This window comes from Hyperoodon ampullatus, assembly GCF_949752795.1.
Source record: "Hyperoodon ampullatus genome assembly, chromosome: 9".
NCBI lineage: Eukaryota > Metazoa > Chordata > Mammalia > Artiodactyla > Ziphiidae > Hyperoodon > Hyperoodon ampullatus.
The window spans coordinates 63918032-63940866 of NC_136922.1; the positions used below are offsets into that span (position 1 = coordinate 63918032).

The 22835-nt window shown below is 40.7% G+C and overlaps 1 protein-coding gene across 4 annotated transcripts in view; it reads right to left on the reverse strand.

The window, feature by feature from the left end:
- Window positions 1-701: 701 nt before the first annotated feature.
- PDE1C (phosphodiesterase 1C) overlaps window positions 702-22835 on the reverse strand; it is a gene marked incomplete at both ends in the record, with an annotated part of 536637 nt that continues 514503 nt past the window's right edge. For all 4 annotated transcript variants that reach the window (XM_079712011.1, XM_079712013.1, XM_079712012.1 and 1 more), the window contains 2 exons: window positions 702-871; window positions 20144-20212. In XM_079712011.1, the coding sequence (XP_079568137.1) occupies window positions 702-871; window positions 20144-20212 (239 nt within the window). The remainder of the gene's footprint in view (window positions 872-20143; window positions 20213-22835) is intronic.

A 22835-nucleotide genomic window follows, 5' to 3' on the forward strand; every position in this document is an offset into this window, starting at 1 on the left:
TTACTTGAATTGTAAATGTTTGTATTAAAAATTGGAAAAGATGTTTTTAGAAGTGCATTTCTTTTTTTTTCTTTTCTTTTTTTTTTTGTGGTACGCGGGCCTCTCACTGTTGTGGCCTCTCCTGTTGCGGAGCACAGGCTCCGGACGCGCAGGCTCAGCGGCCATGGCTCACGGGCCTAGCCGCTCCACGGCATGTGGGATCTTCCCGGACCTGGGCACGAACCCATGTCCCCTGCATCGGCAGGCAGACTCTCAACCACTTGCGCCACCAGGGAAGCCCAGAAGTGCATTTCTTAAATACAGTGATTATTATTAAACTGATATTCTCATTGGGCAAGTCAATTTCCAGGGATGAAAAAAGTGTCAATGGGAAGAATTTCATTTTTTTCTGAACGGGTAGCATCATTTTAACTTGGGTCCAATTTAGACTTTGAAAGATCTATACCAATAAAAGCCACATGAGACAACTCTCTTACTGGTTTGCTGCTAGAGGCTGCATGGACTTCCAAATCCTGTGACTGATGGCTCTATAACAGAACAGCAAAGGGGAAACTCACATATAGGCTTCACTGTGCCTTGGTAGAGTCAACAATGATAGCACCAGCCCTGAAGGCCTCATTCTGGAGACATAGCCCACTGTGGCTGGTTAGTGCCCAGAGGCAGATGGGTGGGCCTCTCCTTCACTCCCTCTTCCCCTTGATTTATTTTCTGTTCCAGTTATGTGAGATGTTCTGAATCTTTTTCATTTTGATCCTATGATCCAGCATCTTGTACCTTGCAGGATGCTCATCAGTTTTCTTTGGGACCGAAGGTGCGTAGGAGCTAGATGCATAAGCAGGGCATTTAAAATGACGCAGAGGAGGCTTGATGACTGCAGGCAATGCAAAGGAAGACAGACAATGGTTAGCCTCACCAACTACACAGTGCTCCTAAATCCTGCGGGTGACTTCCTGGCCCCCAGACCTGTTTGTCTTCTTTAAAACCAGGAAACAAACAGGGTTGAACTCTCACTAGAAAACTTATTGCAAATAGATGAATAAGCACATCATCACTTTGGTCATTCACTTAAAATAAATAAAGACAAATGCCTAGGAAAAGAAAATTCCTAGAGATAGACAGTGATGACCCCAGAATACAAAGGTTCTTTGACAGTGAATGGATGGGGTTAAGGAAGTGAGAGGGAGCAGTGGCGTCACTTTGGGAAATAGCAAAGCAAACACAGGTGAGCACAGCCATCTCCTTAATCAGCACTTAGCACTGTATGTAAGCTTTCAGGGTTGCAAAGTGGCACACAATCCCGGAGTGCTAATAAGAAGCACATCACTGAGAAAATATTTGCAAAGCACATGTATAAAGGTCTTGTACCCAAAATATGGAAAGAACTCTTAAAATTCAACAAAAGGAAACAAACAACCCAATTTAAATATATGCAAAGATCTGAACAGACTCCTTGCCAAAGAAGATATACATATGGCCGAAAAGCATAGGCAAAGATGCTCAACAATTTTTGTCACTCGGGAATTGAAAATTAAAACAACAATGATATATACTACACACCTATTAGGATGTAGTACTGCTGAATGAAATAAGGCATATATACATCTAATCTTAATATTATAAAAACATATAAGTGTGTGCATAGGAAAATCTGGGAGAACATACATTTAAACCATACCAGTGATTATCTCTGAGTAGTATAAACATGGCAATTTTATTTCTAATTGTTTACACTTTCTATTTTTTCTATGATGATCAAGTTTTAGTGATGTAACTTTTTAAAAAGAAACATACTACTAAAAATTTCTTCCATAGAATCAAGTATCAAAGCTATTCTACAAAACTATACATAATGGAAAGTCAGGAAAACTGAGTTTACTCTGCACTTTAGTCCTAGACCTTTCAGAGCACTCATAGCTGAGTATACTTTTCACAGCCTAGAGATCAATATTCATTCACCCACTTCTTAAAGCACTTAACTGTGTGTCCTGCTGATACAACAATGAAAAAAACAGGCAGAAACCTCTACCCTCATGGGGCTTCCATTCCAGTAACCCCCTCTGAAACCTGTGACTTGCTTATAGAAGAAAAAGTGTTCAATCATAATAAGTAATGCTATTACTACAAGCTCCACACTATCTACACCTACTTTGCCTTTGGAGTTAGGCTAACCCATAGGTTAAGATTTTCAGCAAATGGTCCTATAGTGCCATAATAATGTATATGCAGATTTTTTTTTTTTAAAGATCTCAGAATGTTTAATTCTGTTTCTTGGGGTAAACAAGGGATTGCAGCACAAAACACTCTAGGAACAAATATAAATACAGTCCCGTTACCCTGGAGAATGGAGTAGAAACAGGCGAGGGCTTCGAATTAAAAGCTGATTGTCCCACACTTCTGGGCTAGCTGATTTACTGCTCTTTAAGTCACAGTCCCTCTCCATATTCATTCTATTTTCACTACTCAGCATGAACCCAGCCAAAGTATTATTGAATTTCCCACTTCTCAGCATGAAGAAACATTTACCCTTTGCTAGAATTCTGATTGTCAGAACGAAAGCTCTCCTTGCCACTGGAGTCGCTGCAAATAAGAGTTGAATCTGCTGATAGAGATCGGCTCCCCACCGAGATTGTGGAAATACTTATATGCCTGCTGTCACCCTCACTCAAAATGTGGGAAAAAATAAAAATTCACACAGTGCTGTTTGTACGCATTGACTGCCTTTCCCCTCTCCAGGGGAACATGAAATGATGACAGGGCAAAACAGCAGCACCTGGGATGAGGGTACCATTTTGAATTTAATGGGGACCTTTCTTCCGGGGTGGTGCTGTGGCTACTTAAGGACTCTTTCATTTGTCTTTTGGCGATTCCTGAGATATTTCTGGAAGGAGATCTGGCGCTTTCCCTTTCGCTGACTGGGTACCTCCCACAGCTGAACTCAGGCAGCAGTGCTCCCTCACCCCAAGCCCCTCCCCGCCCCAACCAGAGAAGAACCAAATTGGGAACAGAATCCCCTCCCCTTCATATGCTTATCAACAAGTTGGACCCTTTTCCTCTTGGGGACACGTTCACAAAGTCTGCTCTTGTCTCCTAGAGCAAGTTACTTGGAGAAAACGATCTCATTGGTTAATGAAGATTTGATAAAGGCACGTTTCTCTGCACAGAGCCTGAACTCGGGAAAGTCATTATCTGTATTACTTTCAAATGTGCTTAGGAAGAGAAAAGTTCAAGACAAAAACTGACACATCATCATCCTTTATTATACAATTACAGTGTTTGTTTTTCATAGATGTTAACGCTCTTTTAGGAGTTTTAATCCTCATTTGTTTAAATCTTATCTTTTCATAAACGCAATTTCTCCCACAGGTGTCTATGACTTTCGCCCTTTCATCTGCCATCACCAACCTTTTATTCTCTCTCTCTGAGGCCACTTTGCTTGGTGGCTACTTGTTTTCCCCATAGGAAAATAATGCATAGATTTATTCTTCTTCAGAAAATAGACTGCGATTTATTCATATATCAAACGTAACTGTGTTAAAGTCAAACTAGTATGCCCATGGCAGGACTTCTCAGAGACCTAAATGATGACGACATTTATTATGAATCCCTAAGAACAGCCAACAGCATGTGTTTTTCTCATTTTGATTAGGCCAAGGCACCCCCTTTATCAGGAGCATGTCACACTTTCGGAAAGACTGGATTAATTCATTATCACTGTCGTTATCATGTCATAACATGTTGTATCTTATTAATTCGGTATGCCCTGTTGTTTGCACTGACAGCAGGCAGAAGGAATGGTCAACAGGGTTCGTCTAATCTACGTGCAGCCTAATTCCCGTGCGGTAAACCATGATCTGCGTTAGAACCCAAATCTGTGTCTTCAATCCCCCACGGCTTCAGTGTGATCTTGCAGGGCCACTGCACAGCAGCAGCAACTGGGAAAATTTCTGAATCTCTGCGGTAGAGGACTGCCTCCAAAGGCAGAAACTTGGTTTACTCTTAGCTTCTGAATAAATTCTAATACTGGCACCTTAAAAAAAAAAAGTGTTGTGCATGTGTTTTCTTCTTTTTCAAGATAATGCCATAACATGATCTTTGGAAAAATCATTTCCACGTGTAGACATTTTCTAACTGCACACACACACACACACACAACACAACACATACATAACAAGATAAAAAACAATCATTTATTGCCTCATAAATGTTGTTTTACATGAAGAACAAAATCCCACTGCCGTACATTCCATTTCTAAAATAGTGTCTATTGATATCTGTCTGAAATTTGATGCAAAGTCCTTATAAAAATGCTCAAAAATCATCCATGAGTTTTGAATTGCAAGGGATTGACGTGTCAACATCCATTCCATGAGGATAAAATGATATAAGAACCGAGGCTGTGATTTTCATTTCAGGATCCGTGATGGGAAAATAATGATAATATCTGACATATATCGTGTACTAGGCACAATGCTAAGAATTTAATGTGAACCAGCCTTTAATCTTCACTATAATTCAACAGGCAAGCACTATTATCACCCCCCCCTTTTTTTTTTTTTTTTTTTTTTGCGGTACGCGGGCCTCTCAATGTTGTGGCCTCTCCCGTTGGGGAGCACAGGCTCCGGACGCGCAGGCTCAGTGGCCATGGCTCAGGGGCCCAGCCGCTCCGTGGCATGTGGGATCTTCCCGGACCGGGGCACGAACCCGTGTCCCCTGCATCGGCAGGTGGACTCTCAACCACTGTGCCACCAGGCAAGCCCCAATCACCCCCTTTTTGAGTGAGGAAACTAAGGCTTTTAAGTAACTTGCCGAAGTTTGAGTGAGGAAACTGAGCTTCAGTAACTTGCCAAAGTTTACACAGCTAGCATTGCGGGAAGTCTGGATTCTGGGTTCACATCCAAGTGGTCTAGCCTCAGACATCACATATTTAAAATAACCCGGGACCAAAGTTCAAAGTAAGTTTTAATAACTACCATAATAAGTTAAAATAGTAATTCATTTACACTATCAATAATTTGAGTATATATCTATGATATATAGGATTCTTGAATACCATTGTTAGTAGCCATAATCATACTTCCCCCAAAGCAAAAGCAAACCATTCCTCCTTAATACAATTTGTGTGGTAATGGCTCAGGAAGGAATTGCATAAAAATCGTGGCTAACAGGTCTCTTAAATAGCTGCTTTTGTCTTTTCCCTCACCTACTGTGGGTTTGGGATGGAACAGGTGTTCCAGAAGTCTAAGCACCGGAGACAAGCAATCAAGTCAGAGGAGCCCCAGGGTCTTGGGTGAAATTTTTAACTTGGTGGTTCTCACACCCTCGCTGCATATGAGAACCATCTGGGGAGCTTTTAAAAATCCTGGGTACCACAGACCCATGAAAGCAGAATCTGTGTGGGGTTAGGCTGAGGCCTCAGGAGTTTCTAAAGCTCTTCAGATAATTCCACTGTGCCGGAGTTTGCAAACTACTGTTTCAGTCTCGCCAATCTCCCCCCTCCTTATCTTCACAAAGGGAACAACAGTGAGGATATTTTGCACACACTGCAAGTATTCTATAAATTGTAAAGAGCTCGCCAGGGCTCTTGCTATAGTTTGATCACAACCAACTGCCTGGCTGGTGAAGAGTCCTTTACGCATCAATTAAAGTTACTCGTGGTCTTCAAAATTAGGCTTTTTTTCTCTCTCCTACCTACATAGTTTATTCTTCCTGTTGGGTCTAACATGACGACAAAAGCTCTGAGAAATGAAGAAACAAATGTTCTTTTTGTTGGAAAAAACAACTTTGATGCTATCACCTGAGGATTGTGAGGAAATCTGCAACAAGAAGGGCCAACACTTAGAGTCAGCGATCTTTCCTAAATATATTGAGCACTTGGAAAAGCAAAGAGTAAGACCAAAGAGGATGTTCCTGGTGTCTGACTAAGGCGTCAGAGCAAGAGTGGGTGCTTTGAAGTCGGAGAGACCTGGTTTTAAAGCCTCCTTCACCTCCCCCAGCTGTTCAGTCTTAGGCAAACACTTCCCCTCTCTAAGTGTCACTTTTCCCCTCTGAATAACAATGTTACACCTTAACAGGGCTTCTTGGGAGGACTCGGCGAGATGGGGCATGGGAACCATGTGAATCACAGTGACTGGCATATAGAAGGCCTCAGTTAAGGGCAACTTCTATTATTATTGTAGTGACAGTGACCATGTCCAGGGGAACTGCTGATGCGTAAGGGGAGCTCTGGAAAGACTCTGGGACAGGCACCACCATCCCTGGCAGCGCCAATCTTGGGCTGGTGGAAAGGGTGTTGTTCACTCCTTCTGCTCTTTTCAGAGAATCGGCCTGACATCAGTTTCACCCTCTGGATTCGTCTTCTCTCTGGACTCTTTCTAAGCTTCTTTCTGGGACATCTTCTCAGAGCATCTGGAATTCCAAACCTGACTTATACCTGTTTCTGATTGAGGCAGCCACACTAGCACATTTGGTATGAATTAACTGCGTTCTGAAGATAAGCTCATGGGAAGACACGCAATCAGCCAAAAGACTTCTCTCACTAACAGCTCCACGGAGAGTGGAATCAAGATGGGTTCATCCCAGTCCCAAAGGAAGAAACACACCCTTGAAAATGAGCAGTTTGGCTGAATTGGTTTTCATAGCTGGTCTTTTCCTTAAAGGGTAAGTGGAAGATGTTCATTTGTTTCACCAGAACAGGAGACTTGGTCCTTGTTCAATATCTAGGCTTCCCAGCAAACAGTTTTAAAAATGAAAGTGAGTATAACAACTTTTTGTGAACCCGGGGCTTTGCTGTTTAAGGAGCCCAGTAGCATGGCCTGTCTTCTGCACAGTTCAGTGTCTTTATATCCATTATCTCATTTGTAGTCGCCCCTCAACCATCCTTGGAAGGGAGTCAGATTCAGTTCTTTCTCTGTCCCCATATGACTGGGACACATAATTTCAGTTTCCCATAAAAAGAAAAAAACAGATAGTAACACTCACTGCAGAGGCCTGAGTGAGAATGACAAGAAACCAACGTATAAGAAACAGCCAGCACAGCACTGACACATAGTAGGCGTTCACCCAGTATCAGTTTCCATCCCTTTCCTCAGAGGAAGATCCTACATTTCAGGAATTATCTGGAAGATTTGCAATTGCCAGGAAAACTCAGCAGCAGAATACTTTCCCAGCTAGGGAATTGCTTTGTCTCCTCAAGACATGAAAGCATTACATGAAGGCCACGCTGATAGGTCCTCCTTCCTTTTGCAGAAATACAATCTAGCAACATGAACCCAGCCAGAAAATTACTCTTAAACCATGCACATTAGATGTAGTGCTGTCTAAGGTGAGGGTCTATGCTTAAACTCTTCAAGGTGTAGTTTATATTAAAACTAGAATACTTAAACCCAGCATCTACATTGGAAAAGACTGGTTCTCCAAGGACTCTTCCTCAAGAAAATGAGAATACTAACTCATCTACTGGTTCCATATCTGAAGCTCACAGAGAAAAGAGCACAGGAGACAGGAAGCTTGCTGTCTGAGAAGCTATCCAGAAAAAGCCAGTTGACACTGCCTGAACCAAACCACTCCCTAGTGTGTAAAGATCACCTGACCAGCATTTCCAGGTCCCCAGAGGAATACATGGCCACAGGGAAAAAAATAAACCACACAGTTTTATTGCCCTTCATCCAACCTGAAGCTGTTTGCTTCCACCTGCATTTCTCAACCCTGGATGCCCATCAGATCACCTGGAAAGCTTCAAATTTACTGATTCCTAAGCCCCACCTCCAAGAGTCTTGAAAGTAATCTGTTATTTTAAGGTGAAGTCCAAGCAAGTATGTTTGTAATGCCCAGTGGTTCTAACTCGTAGCCAGGTTGAGAACCACTGGCTTAGGTGCCGAGTTTGTTTTGAGAATATGTCGGCTTATCCTTAAGTTTCGAGGGATGCTTGGGGCAGCTGACAGGGTCTGGGCATTGCACACAGGAGTGGCCAACCCTTGGCCACATGCTAAGATCTGTGACAAGAATCAAATCCACGAAGATCTACTTTTGGGAGAGGTGGTGTGGTATTGTGAGAGAAGCGTAGGTTTGGGGTGTCACAGAACTGGATTAAACTATTACCAGCTGTGAGATCCTAAGGAGATAATCTGTTTTGGGATTCAGGGTTTTGGGTTTGTTTTTGTTTTTTTCTGTAAAATGGGGAAAATAGTAACTTCTTTGCATGGTTGTTGTGAGGATTTTAAAGGGGCTATAACTGAGATAATGTATGTATGGTACCTTGCAACCTCGCGGAGTGCCAGTATGTCGTAGGTGCTTGGTATGTGGCTACCATCATTACACAGCACAGGAGATGAAAGGTCATCACCAGGAGCCTTTTAATGGTGGCCTCCCTGGTGGATTTCTTATTATAGTATAGGAAAGTCATGTCATTCCCCGTACAAATGGATTTTACCACATGAAAGACCTCAGCACACAACGAAGAGATTAACTTAATGAATTTATTTGTGACTATTTGGCAGAGAACTCACCACTGTGACTCACAAAAGGCTAATTATCCAAAATGGGCATTTGTGGGGAAAAAAATACATACATACATATATATGTATGTATATATGTTTGCTTTTCCATTCAGCTACCTAAGGGAAACACTTTGCTGAAACCCAGTGCCACTTTAAGCAAAGCAGAAACATCTATCCCACATTCTAAACTATTTATACCATGTACAAATACGGAGGTTCATTCAATCACTTTGGGCTATTTCTAACCATGAGTGTAGAGCGCTGGAACCCCCAGATGGGAAGTGTGGCTTAGATACCCAACCAGGATGGAAGGAGTTTCAGTCCCTGAACTCTCATCTTGACGTAATTAGGAAAATGACAAACAAATGACTTTTGATTCTTAAGACTCTTTGCATTTATTATGCTGAGCCATAATAATTCTTTGAGTCACCTTCATTGGAAGCCATTCGCGAACCACTGATTCCCTGGTCTTTGAGATACCTCTTCCTTATGCTTCACCCTACAGATCACTGATCCTGGCTATAAACTTCATTAGGACGGGACAGGGTGTTATACACATTTGCATCCCCAGAATTTAATCCCAGTACTGATAACAGTTGGTGCTGAAAAATATTTAATGAATGAGTAAACTACTCAGCATCATACTCAGTAACCTTCATAAATCTCTCATTTACTAAAGAAGAGGGGAATCACTTAGAATACACACCAGCTGACCCAGTTGACTAGAATCTACAAAACCTAGTATTTCTCCCTTGCATCAGCAATGCCTTGATACCTAGATTTGCTGCCCGTGTTTGCTCAAAGAAGAATGTCGGCAGGTTCCTTTCCTTTGAAGTTTCAAATTTGAGGCCTGAGCACTTTTGTTTGACACCAAAGCTATAACCTCAACTCAGGTCTTACTATCGTCTGGAGAGGCTGAGGCACAGTTTTCAAGTCTCTCTGACAAACAGGTGAAAGAGCAGGAGCAATTAGGTAATAAGGTTGGAAAATAAGCTCTTTTCTTGTTCAAACAACTGCTAGCTATTCAATGCCCTGTGACCTTATGATTTAATGATTAATTGTTTAATTTAACAAAAATATTATTTTAATTAATAAAAACGAATAAGAAAGCCCTCCCTCAAGGAGATGATCATCTTCAATTGAGTTCTTTGTTTTCATTTTGTTTCTCCTGGCAAGCACAAAGAACATGAGGCATGCTCTTTCAAAGGAGAAAAATATTGGGGAGATTACGCAAGCTAAGTCTTTTGTTCGATTTTTTTTCATCAGTGTGTGCCTTTTTCCACGTGTGCATCTGAAGATGGGGAGTATAAGGCCAAGTCAGTAGCTCAGTCCTTTGCTCACTCCAACTATGACCTCTGCCAGAAGAAGCCTGTAAAGTTAAATTTCTTTAGGGTTCTAGAGCTCTGAAGTGCTAAATCACGTATAACAAATGTGTTTTGTTCTAGTCCATAGTAAGAATGACAACCGGCATCCCTTAAACTGAACTCAAGATAAAAGGCAATTGCAAAGAGGCCACTCATGGGAACCTTTACTTAAAATGAAGACAATGCAGGATCCCTCCACACCCCACAGCTGTGCCTGAAATCGGTACATGCCTAATTGTACTCTACCCCAGGCAGAGTACAACTGTGAAAGAAAGGCTGTTCCAGTGTGGACTGTTTGACACCAGTCTTTACCCTTGACAATGAAACTCGAGCAAAGAGTACAGGATTGCCATCTGCTAACTTTGGGCAAGCTATTTATCTGAGTATGCCTCAGTTTCCTAATCTGTGAAATGGAGATAACAGTACCTTCCTTAGAGGGTTGTTGTGAAGATTAAATGAGATAATACGTGTGAAGAACCTAGCTTTGTCCCTGATATTTGATAGATGTGCAATACATACCAAAGTATTTACTGTTAAAAACCTGTATTAGGAAGATCAGAAGTTACCATTTTTTTTTTTTTTTTCATTACGTGGGCTTCTCACTGCTGTGGCCTCTCCCGTTGCGGAGCACAGGCTCTGGACGCGCAGGCCCAGCAGCCATGGCTCACGGGCCTAGCCGCTCCGCGGCATGTGGGATCTTCCCAGACCGGGGCACGAACCCGTGTCCCCTGCATCGGCAGGCGGACTCTCAACCACTGCGCCACCAGGGAAGCCCCAGAAGTTACCATTTTTGAAGTTAATCACTCAGTAACTTACAATACACATAATATTTTGTTTCTGTAAAAGCAACATAAGCTTCCTAAAATGTCTTCAGACCTCAGGGCTGGTCAGTTCTCTTCTGAGGAATCCTCTGGATGGATGTTTTATCCATAGTCCCCTAGAACAGGACACACAAAAAATGTCATTGCAAGCCAGCTGGCATCTCAACACACCAACTCTTTCTACATCAGGCAACGGAGATTAGAAGCAGAGCTGCATCTATTGCCAACACTACCGTGCAAGCCAGAAGCTGCACACACAGGAGCAATCAGCTATCTGCATCAGCGAATGACTCCGGTACTGTACCTTTCCATCTAACGATCACTTCGGGAAAGTGATGTGACCGAGGCGCTGGGGGCAACTGCTCAGAAGCCACTGACTAGTCTCCATCATTAGCAGTCATGATTGGAAGTGAAGCTCTGGGCCACTCCTCCAGCGAGAGCCAACATTTGCTCAGCTCTCCATCATTTACGGCCCGCCCATGAGCTTGACTGCGTTCACAAACCTCATGGGGCACACTTGAAGTTGGCACTAGAAAAAAATTGTCTGCAGGTGCTATTACTTTACCATATAAGAGTCACTTTGCTATGGGCGTGCAAGGAATCAAGGTGATGTCCTCAGAGCAGTTTCCTGGTGCTGGCATGTCAGGAGAAAGCTTTGATAATTTCGGAAACCACACAAGCAGTTCTTTAATGAAGTGGTCTCTGGTGGCTTCAGGACTGACACATGTGACAAACAAAACTGTCTTGGAAGACAGTCACAGATTTTTCACTAGGAAATTCTTTAATATATAATATTTGAGCATACAGAAACTATAATTAATAATATAACAAATACCCAGGTACCCTCTCAATACAGTTTAAGCAGATCTTAACATTTTGCATATGTGTTCAAAAATTTGTTTAAAGGGATTAAATATCAAGGTAGAATTTAAGTACCTAATATACCCTTCCCTTCCCCCCACAAAAAAAATCCAGAATTTGATGTTTATTATTCCTGTGCATATAGTCATTCAATTATTGCATTTCTATGCAACCATAAAATATCTACTTTTATTTTTGCTTGTTTTTAAAAGATAATACAAATTGTCTTAGATGGTATAAATCTTATTGAAACTTGCTTTTCTTGCCCAACATTATGTTGAGCATTGTTTGCAATAGCAAAAAAATGGAGAACCACCATCAACAGAAAAATGATTAAATATCCTGTGGCACATTTATATAATAGGATATTGTACAGATGTTAAAATGGATGATATTTTTCAAAGAACTAGCTTTATATTTTGCATGGAATTTCTTTTGCCATACATTAGCAGACTTTCTGGGAGTTTTTCTTAAAAGTGTTTCTTTTAAAAGACGGACAGGGCTGGATTTTGTTTTTCTTATCCAAATTTCTGTATTTTAAGAGCAGAGTTTGAGCCATTTGCAATTATTCTTATTACTGATAGTTTTGGACTTGATTCTACTATCTAATTTTGTTTTGGTTTTGGACTTGATTCGACTCTCTAATTTTATAATCATTCTTTATTCCTTGCTTCTTTTTTTTTTCCTTTCTGCCTTCTATCAAGTAGATACATTTTCTGTATTCCCTTTCTTTGTTGTTGTTCATTTGCTGACTTAGATGCTATAGGTTATATTTCTATTATTTTACTGATGATCCTTTGTGTTGCAAAAAAAGTTACAAAATTACAAAACTCTGCCCAAAGACAGAATAGATCTTAGCATTCCTTAACTCCCTCTTAAATATCCCCTCTTCCATCTATAGCTTCTGTTTCCTATTTTAATGCAAAAAATATGGACATTATTTTTATGGTGACCAGTTACTCACATTTACCAACAGGCTTTATTTACTTGTGTGCTCACCATTAATTCCTGTCTCTCACACTATGCTTTTGGGTTCACTTTTCTTCTTCTTGAGGTATATCCCTTATACTTCTTTTAGTGAAGTCTGGAGTGCTAAATTATGTCACTGTAAACCTAAAATGTTTTTACTTTGCCTTCATTCATAACTAATAATTTAGCTATTTTAGCTATTATATAATGCTTTATTTTCCCTCAGCCTATGAAAGATACATCTTCATTGTCTTTTGGCATCTGCTGTTGCTAACGCAAATTTTGCTGTCAGTTGGTTGTCATTTTATTACAGGAAACCTGCTTGCAGCTCCCTTGAACACAACCAGCTTCTTATAGCATTTAATATTTTCTCACCCTTGACATAATTTGGAACAATCTCATACAATGCATTTTGGTATGTGTTTGGTATTACTTAGGTATGGCAAGTGAGGTGCATTTACTGTCTAGGAATTTGAGCCTTTAGAGCTGTTTATCTATCTTCCACGCTCTTTCATTTTTAAAATTGAGATATAGTTCACATACCATATAATTCACCATTTGAAGTGTACAGTTCAGTGCTTTTTATTTTATCCACAAGGTTGTGCAATCATCACCAATATTTAATTACAAAACATTTTCTTTTTTTTTTTCACATCTTTATTGGAGTATAATTGCTTCACAATGTTGTGTCAGTTTCTGCTGTATAACAAAGTGAATCAGCTATATGTATACATATATCCCCATATCCCCTCCCCCTTGAGCCTCCCTCCCACCCCCCCATACCATCCCTCTAGGTCATCACACAGCACTGAGCTGATCTCCCCGTGCTATGCAGCAGCTTCCCACTAGCCATCCATTTTACATTAGGTAGTGTATGTATGTCCATGCTACTCTCTCACTTCATCCCAGCTTTCCCTTCCACGCCTGTGTCCTCAAGTCCATCTCTACGTCTGTGTCTTTATTCCTGCCCTGCCACTAGGTTCATCAGTACAGCTTTTTTAGTTTCCATATATATGCGTTAGCATACAGTATTTGTTTTTCTCTTTCTGACTTACTTCACTCTGTATGACAGACTCTGGGTCCATCCACCTCATTACAAATAATAACTCAATTTCATTTCTTTTTATGGCTAAGTAATAGTCTATTGTATATATGTGCCACATCTTCTTTATCCATTCATCTGTTGATAGACATTTAGGTTGCTTCCATGTCCTGGCTATTGTATATCGTGCTGCAATGAACAGTGTGGTATATCTATCTTTTTTTTTTTAAGTTGACCATTTTTTTGATATAAATTTATTTATTTATATTTTATTTTTGGCTGCGTTGGGTCTTTGTTGCTGTGTGCGGGCTTTCTCTAGTTGTGGTGAGCAGGGGCTACTCTTCGTTGCGGTGCACAGGCTTCTCATTGCGGTGGCTTCTCTTGTTGCAGAGCACAAGCTCTAGGCATGTGGGCTTCAGTGGTTGCGATGCGTGGACTCAGTAGTTGTGGCTCACAGGCTTAGTTGCTCTGTGGCATGTGGGATCTTCCTGGACTAAGGCTCGAACCCGTGTCCCCTGCATTGGCAGGTGGATTCTTAACCACTGCACCCCCAGGGAAGTCCACATGTATATTTTTGAATTATGGTTTTCTCAGGGTATATGCCCAGTAGTGGGATTGCTGGGTCGTATGGTAGTTCTATTTTTAGTTTTTTAAGGAACCTCCATACTGTTCTCCATAGTGGGGTATCAATTTACATTCCCACCAACAGTGCAAGAGGGTCCCCTTTTCTCCACGCCCTCTCCAGCATTTATTGTTTCTAGATTTTTTGATGATGGCCATTCTGACTGGTGTGAGGTGATACCTCATTGTGGTTTTGATTTGCATTTCTCTAATGATTAGTGATGTTGAGCACCTTTTCATGTGTTTGTTGGCCATCTGTATGTCTACTTGGGAGAAATGTCTATTTAGGTCTTCTGCCCATTTTTAGACTGGGTTGTTTTTCAGATATTGTGCTGCATGAGCTGCTTGTATATTTTGGAGATTAATCCTTTGTTAGTTGCTTTGTTTGTAAATATTTTCTCCCATTCTGAGGGTTGTCTTTTTGTCTTATTTATGGTTTCCTTTGCTGTGGGAAAGTTCTGAGTTTCATTAGGTCCCATTTGTTTATTTTTGTTTTTATTTCCATTTCTCTAGGAGGTGGGTCAAAAAGGATCTCGCTGTGATTTACGTCATAGAGTGTTCTACCTATGTTTCCCTCTAAGAGTTTTATAGTGTCTGGCCTTATGTTTAGGTCTTCAATCCATTTTGAATTTATTTTTGTGTATGGTGTTAGGGAGCGTTCTAATTTCATTCTTATACATGTACCTGTCCAGTTTTCCCAGCACCACTTATTGAAGAGGCTGTCTTTTCTCCATTGGATATTCTTGCCTCCTTTGTCAAAGATAAGGTGACCATAGGTGTCACCTATATTTTGTGCCAGTACCATACTGTCTTGACTACTGTAGCTTTGTAGTATAGTCAGAAGTCAGGGAGCCTGATTCCTCCAGCTCTGTTTTTCTTTCTCAAGATTGCTTTGGCTATTCGGGGTCTTTTGTGTTTCCATACAAATTGTAAAAATTTTTGCTCTGGTTCTGTGAAAAATGCCCTTGGTAATTTGATAGGGATTGCATTGAACCTGTAGATTGTTTTGGGTAGTATAGTCATTTTCACAATGTTGATTCTTCTAATCCAGGAGCATGGTATATCTCTCCATCTGTATATGTCATCTTTGATTTCTTTCATCAGTGTTTTATAGTTTTCTGCATACAGGTCTTTTGTCTCCTTAGGTAGGTTTATTCCTAGGTATTTTATTCTTTTTGTTGCAATGGTAAATGGGATTGTTTCCTTAATTTCTCTTTCTGATCTTTCATTGTTAGTGTATAAGAATGCAAGACATTTCTGTGCATTGATTTTGTATCCTGAAATCTTACCAAATTCATTGATTAGTTCTAGTAGTTTTCTGGTGGCATCTTTAGGATTTTCTTTGTATAGTATCATGTCATCAGCAAACAGTGACAGTTTACAAAACATTTTCTTCACCAATAAAAAAAAATCCCATACCCATGAGAATTCACTCTCCATTCTTCTCCCTCCCCAGGCTCTAGTAACCACAAGTTTACGTTCTGTCTCTATAGATTTGTCTATTCTGCATATTTCACATAAATGGAATCATACAATATGTGGCCATTTGTGTCTGGCTTCTTTCACTTGGCAAAATGTTGTCAAGGTTCATTCATGTTGTAGAACGTATCACTACTTTCTTCCTTTAGTATGGTCAAATAATAAGCTATTGTATGGATATACCACATTTTGTTTATATATTCATCAGTTGATGGGCATTTAGGTTGTCTCCAGTTTTTGGCTATTATGAGTAATGTTGCTATGAATATTTGTGGACAAGTTTTTGTGTGAACATATGTTTTCAGTTCTCTTGAGAACATACCTAGGAGCAGAACTGCTGGGTGTTATGGTCACTCTATGATTAACATTTTAAGGAACTGCCAAACTGTTTTCCAAAGTAGTTGCACCATTTACATTCCCATCAGCAATGTATGGTGGTACTAATGTTTCCACATCATTGTCAACACTTGTTATTATCCATCTTTTTTATTCTTGCCTTTCTAGTGCATGTGAAGTGGTATCTCACTGCGGTTTTGATTTGCATTTCCCTAATGACTAATGATGTTGAGCATCTTTTCACGTTCCATTTGCCTATCTTCTTTGGAGAAATGTTTCTTCAAATCTTTTGCCCACTTTTTAATTGTCTTGTTTGTCTTTTTATTGTTGAGTTATAAGAATTCTTTACATATTCTGGATACTAAATCCTTATCAGATTTATGGTTTGCAAATATTTTCTTTCATTACATGAATTTTCTTTTAGTTTTCTTGATAATGGAACATTTTTAATTTTGATGGTTGTATTATTAATTTTTCTTTGGCAGCGTGGGCTTTCAGTATCATATCTAAGAAACCGTTGTCTAATTCAAGGTCATAAGGATGTTTTCTTCTAAGAGTTTTATGGTTCAAGCTCTTTCTTTTCTTTTTTTATATGGTTCCATCTGTACAATATGTTTCGTATAAAGTCCTAAGGACTATCTTCCAACATTAATTCTCTTTTCAGCTGTGTTCTACCTTGAGTGTACACCACTAACTGTGTTTTTCTTTGTTTTTTAAAAATTCCAATGACTATATGTTTGCTTGCTTTTTAAAATTATTAATTAATTTATTATTTATTTTTGGCTGCATTGGGTCTTTGTTGCGGTGCACGGGCTTCTCATTGCGGTGGCTTCTCTTGTTGTGGAGCATGGGCTCTAGGCACACAGGCTTCAGTAGTTGTGGCTTGTAGGTTTAGTTGCTCCGCAGCATGTGGGATCTTCCCAGACCAGAGCTCGAATCTATGTCCCCTGCATTGGCAGGCGAGTTCTTAACCACTGTGCCACCAGGGAAGCCCTGTTTGTTTGCTTTTTTTTTTTTTTTTTTTTTTTTTTTTTTGCGGTACGCGGGCCTCTCACTGTTGTGGCCTCTCCCGTTGCGGAGCACAGGCTCCGGATGCGCAGGCTCAGCGGCCATGGCTCATGGGCCCAGCTGCTCTGCGGCACATGGGATCCTCCCGGACCGGGGCACGAACCCGTATCCCCTGCATCGGCAGGCGGACTCTCAACCACTGCGCCACCAGGGAGGCCCCTGTTTGTTTGCTTTTTAACATTTTAGGCTTTGGATTGCTTCTTTTGCATACCTCTGTTCTTGTTTGGCTTCAGCATAATTTTCCTTTATTGGTTTTAAAGGATTTTTATTCCTCCATTTGGCTCTTTGAGTATCTTAAAACATATTTTAAGTTGCTTGACAGCCTGCACCAAGAGCTTGTGATAGAGGCATGTGCACTGTGGGAGGTAATGTGTGGCGTTCGTGAGGTCACAAGGAGAAACAGCGGGCTGGCTGTCATTATGAATGACGTGGAGGGCGTCTGCTAAACAAAGCATGGTTTATTATGTCAAGTGTTTTGAGAACGACCCACTCCACCTCCACAGGTTTTCAAGTGGTTGGAACTCAGGTCCTGACACCCAATTTGGGACCACTTTAGACTGCGAAACTAAGGCCAAAGACAGGGTGGCTGAGACTCTGACTCAGAGGTCTTAGAATCCTAGCAGGCCAGCAATAGGTCCCTGGCATAGCAGGTGGGAACCAGGTTAGGTCTGCATGTTCGTGCAGATGTCCAGTATGTCAGAGGTCCCACCTGACCCAGGAATGTTATGACTTTAAAAGAAGAGCAAACACCATCACTACAGACTGAAGTTGTTGGGTTTAGAAATGTTTTCCTCATAATGACTATAATCCTAAGAGCACAATAACCACAAACAGGGACAAGATGAAATGGGCTTCCAGAGACTACAGAGCAAGGTCTACTCAGTACTAAAAAACAGTCAGTACAGTTGTATAGTTATAGCTGTATAGCTCTAAATTAGTATAGTTGATACAAATCCAATTTCCAAGATGAGCCTTCTTCTGAGGACGGCTGCTTTCTATCTAGTCATAAATTAAATTGGATAATGCTCACTCACACACCAGGGCACCCGGCCTCATAAACATTTATGAGCACACAATATGTGCTTGTCACCTCAGCAGGCACTGGGACAAAAAAGAATAAGACAGTCCCTACCCTTGAAAAAGCCACCGATCAATGGTTAAAGGACTTATAAGCAAATAATTATACGTCAGCATTAATTCTGCCTAGATAGTTTGGAGAGACTGCAAAGAGAAATTAACCAGGGGAGAAAAGGGTAAAGCCTGTTCTAGGCAGAGTGAGAGGCAAGTAAGTTCAGGGGCTACTCAGTGGACACTGAGTCCAGCTGTTGGACTGGGGTAAGGACACTGCATTAAGTTGAGGCTGAAAAAGCAGATGGACATAGATTATATTTCATCTAATCTAAGATGCCACTGATTATAAAGTGAACTATTATTTCATGTACAACCAAGAAAAAAATGCTGTTAATCCAATTATAACACCCCATTGCTTGCAAAACATTCCTATTTCAGAGTAGCTAAAATGCAAGTCACTGTCCCTCTTTGAATGGATGAAATATGGAAATTCCCCAAAGAAACAATGTAAAAGATAAACCAACATTAGAAAACAGATTTTTTTAAAGATAAACTAAACGCAAACAAAATATGAATATAATTTTTCTTATCAAAGTAGTGAAGTATCAATGTTAGCAGTAGCAAGAGCAAAGTGAAATGGCAAACTCATTGCTTAAAGTATAAAATAATACTACTTTTCTGGAAATCACTTTGACAATAATGGGTCAAGAACCTAAGTATGTACATACTCTTTGAGTCAGTAATTGTACCTACAGGAATCTGTCCTAAATCCATATTTACAGACTCAGAAGAAGTCTTATGTACAAGAATGTAAAGTTATTAATGATAAAAAAGGCAAGCTATATAAATGCCAGATTATTAATGAATACAGTCGGCCCCTTGTATCTACAGATGTGGAACCTGCAGATATGGAGGGTTAACTGTGGATGACTTGAGCATCCATGGATTCTGGTATTTGTGGGTAGTCCTGAATTCCCATGGATGCTGTATATAAATAAATTGCGGTATAATCATATGAAATGTTAGTCAATCGCTGAAATATTTTTAAAATATTTAATAACATGGGGGGAAGCTCATAATGTAATAGTAAATTTTAAAAGGGAGGAAACAAAACTCTATGTAGAGTATAATCTCAATCTAGAAAAAAAAAAGGTATTTAAGAAACACTGGAAGGAGAGGTAATCTTGATTAGCTCTGAGTGGTAGCATTTTGGCAACATCTTTCCTTCTTTTAATTTGTATTATTTTTCGAGTTTTCTACTATGTCCATATTTACCTTTTATATTCTCTCCTTCCCTCCAAATAAATGTGTTTTACCAAGTTTTACTTGGAACCTAATTTGCATAGAGAATGTAAGCCTATGCATGGAGACAGTGACCAATAGGTACCTCTCATATTAAATAGTGATTACACAGGACTGTCATGAATGCTTAAAATTTTCTAGTAAATGTTAGATAGAATCCAGTACAGATTGTCCATGACCTCCTTATTTCTCAATAGTAGATACTCGCTATGAGCACCCTCTATGAGTCAGTACTATGTTAAATTGATGAGTATTGTTTCTAATTCTTATTATCATGCAGACAGATGAGAAAACAGATGCTCCAAGAAGCTGAATAAGTGTAGTGAGCCTGCACAGGGTGAACACGGCAAAGCTGAGATTTGAACCTAAGTCTCTCTCTCTCACCAAAAATTCATTCTTCCCCCTATGCCATCTGCCTCTCAAAGAAATACTTGCACAGCATGTCCCGATGAACCTTAAGGAAGATCAAGATTCTACCCTTTCCATCAGTGAGCAGGAGAGATTGTGAACCAACTATGAATATGTTATGTCCATTCTTGGGAGAACCTTACAAATGTGGATGACAGAGACAAAGCCCTCTGATAACATGGGGTCAACAGGATACACAAGGGGCCAGATTCCCCACTTATCAACTGCTAAACTCAACTCCTGAGAAACGGGTCCTCTCTGCTGTCTGTGATCAACTAAGATTATGAAGCAACGATATTTACCCACCTGGCAAGGTAAGGCGACTCGTGGAGTTAGTGCTTGGGGCTAGTGAGCCATGAGAATGCTTCTTTGTGCCTGTAAAGAGGAAAGAGGATGAGAAAGAATAGGATTGTGGACAGACTTTTCAGACCGGTAAATGCTCACGTGCAATGTTATCAAATGATCCAAAAGTTTGGGTCTGAAGACAACATTGAGAAGAAGGTTAGGTGAGGGTGTGGGAGCAAAGCAGGGCATAGTCCATGGTCCAGAAAAGCCAAGAGCACAGCCTTTACCTCTGTGCGTGTGATGGTTCTCGGTCTCCAGACTGGTTTGAGCAGGCGTGCACTTTAGGATCACCAGGGAAGCGTTCTAAATATGCAGTTACCTGAGCGCCACACCCAGAGATTCTGTGTTCATTGTACTGGGCTGGAGCTCTGGCATCCGGATTTTCAAAGCCCCCCCCAGGTGATGCTAATGTGCATCCAGAGTGGAGAACTGCTGCTGTGAAAGGGAAAGTTCTGGATTTAGAAGTGAGAAGTCAGGGGTTTGTCTCTGCTTTGTCCCTATAGCCTTTACTCCCTATTGGACCCCAAGCAACAAACTTGATTTCTCTGGAACCTCTGAAGAGCTGTGAAGATGAAGTCTTCATCTGCAAAATGAGGGAAATAACAACTACGTCCAAGTGTTCTGGTGAGAAATAAAGGAAGCGAGGTGAATTGTTCTGCAAAAGAACATTTACACATATGTGTGTGTGTGTATGTTTGTATATATATAATATATGCCTATACACATATACACGTATATATTATTTTATACATAAATATATGTATACACATAAAATGCAATACACATATATACATATATATTTTATCTATAAATGCAAATATTATTTATTCATTCGTTTGTTTATTTGGCCATACAGAGTGGGGCAAAAGAGGCCTGAAGGCCAGAATCCAGCAACATGACAAATGCCTGGAGTCTGAGCTGGCAGAAAAGCAGAGAGAATTCTCAGGCAGAGGGTAGGCATGATTTAACGTCAAGTTATTTGTCACAAGTCCCCTGAACCTACGCAAACTTTTTGTAAAGCCTACTTTCCATGCAGAGGCCTGGTGTGAGTGGAGGTTGTGTAGTCTGAGTGAACACAGTCATGGGCAAAGATAACGAGAAGACACACTGACTGATCTCGACATCAGACGAAGCAGGAACTTGGGGTCCAGGCGAGGGATAAGCTTTCCCAACCCCGGAATACCTGGTGAGATGTGAAGATATACACTAGGGATGGTGTTTGAGACTGTTCCATTTTAGTCTTAAAGAACAGGGTACTACCCTTGACATTCTGTGTTACTGTTAATTATTATTATTATCATTATTATTATTATTATCAGTGGAAGTACCATTAATAGTGTTAGTAGTAGTAGTAATAATAATAGTAAAAATAGAGAACACGAAATTAATCCAAATACCTCAGACACACAAAAACTTTTAATTTGCACGAGGTGAGAGAAGTGATATCTGGCAGAACTTTTAGGTCTTCATTTTCCAGATCTTGTAGATGCCCTGAATGTAAGAGTTGGGGGATTTTTATAAATATGGCTTCCAGGGTCATTTGCTGACCCACTGAAGGGGAACCTCCAGGGAATGGAGCCACAAGTTTGCAGGTCAACAGGTTCCCCAGGTTCCCCAGGTGAGTCTAATGATCATCCATCATATGGGGGTGCTCAGACACTAGAGGTAAAAAGATTTACCCAAAGGGATAAGTGGGGTCCGGGCCAGGGCTGCCTCACTGCACAGCTCCAGGGGGTGCCACTCACATTGTATCCTACAGGAAGAATGGTGGACCTGAGTGTATAACAAGCCAGTCCCGATCAAAGGCACTACCAGGGTGCAGATCCATAGCCATTCCTGACCCACCAGAAACAACCTGTGTCCCACTGGATCCGCCTCCACGGTGGGGAAGCCAATGATTCAAAGTGTTTATCCCTCCATTCACGGGATGTTTCACTTGTCTCACTGTCCCTTTCAGATAGGGTTTCTCTCGACAGATGCACACTGATATTTTGTCACATCATTCTTTGCTGTCCTGTGCATGGTAGGATGTTTAGCAGCATCCCTGACCTCTACCGCTAGGTGTCAGCAGCAAACCCCCTCCTCACCCCCCCACCAAGCCCTCCACCGTCATGATAATCAAAAATGTCCTCCAGACACTGACAAATGTCCCCTAGGAACAAAATTGCCCTCCGTTAAGAACCATTGCTTTAGGAAGGAGGCAGAGTTTAGGGTTTTTTATTCAGAGCTGTGACACACAATTTGGCCACTTGGTCATTAGCCTCTGTCACTGTCACATATCAGGCAGCTACCATGTTCTAGGCACCGTATTAGTAATGGACAATTAAACGTACGTTAGTTATCTTTTCTGATACTAACTCTCTGATGATAGAATGATTCCTAATTTATGGAATTTGGAGACAAAGTGTAAGTAATTTTCACAAAGTTACTGAATGTTGGGGGGCAAAATTTAAGCCAAGATCCTTCAGAGTTTAAACCTAGAGAAATGTTTCCCAATGACTCTTGCTATTTCTTGACCAATCCGTTATTCAGGTTTCCTTCAGGTGCCTTCTTCCTAAATTTGCCTACACATAAGAACTACCTGGGATTATTAACAAAAAGGAAAAAAACCCCAGATTCCCTAGCCCACCCAAGCGCTAGTGAGCCAGCATTT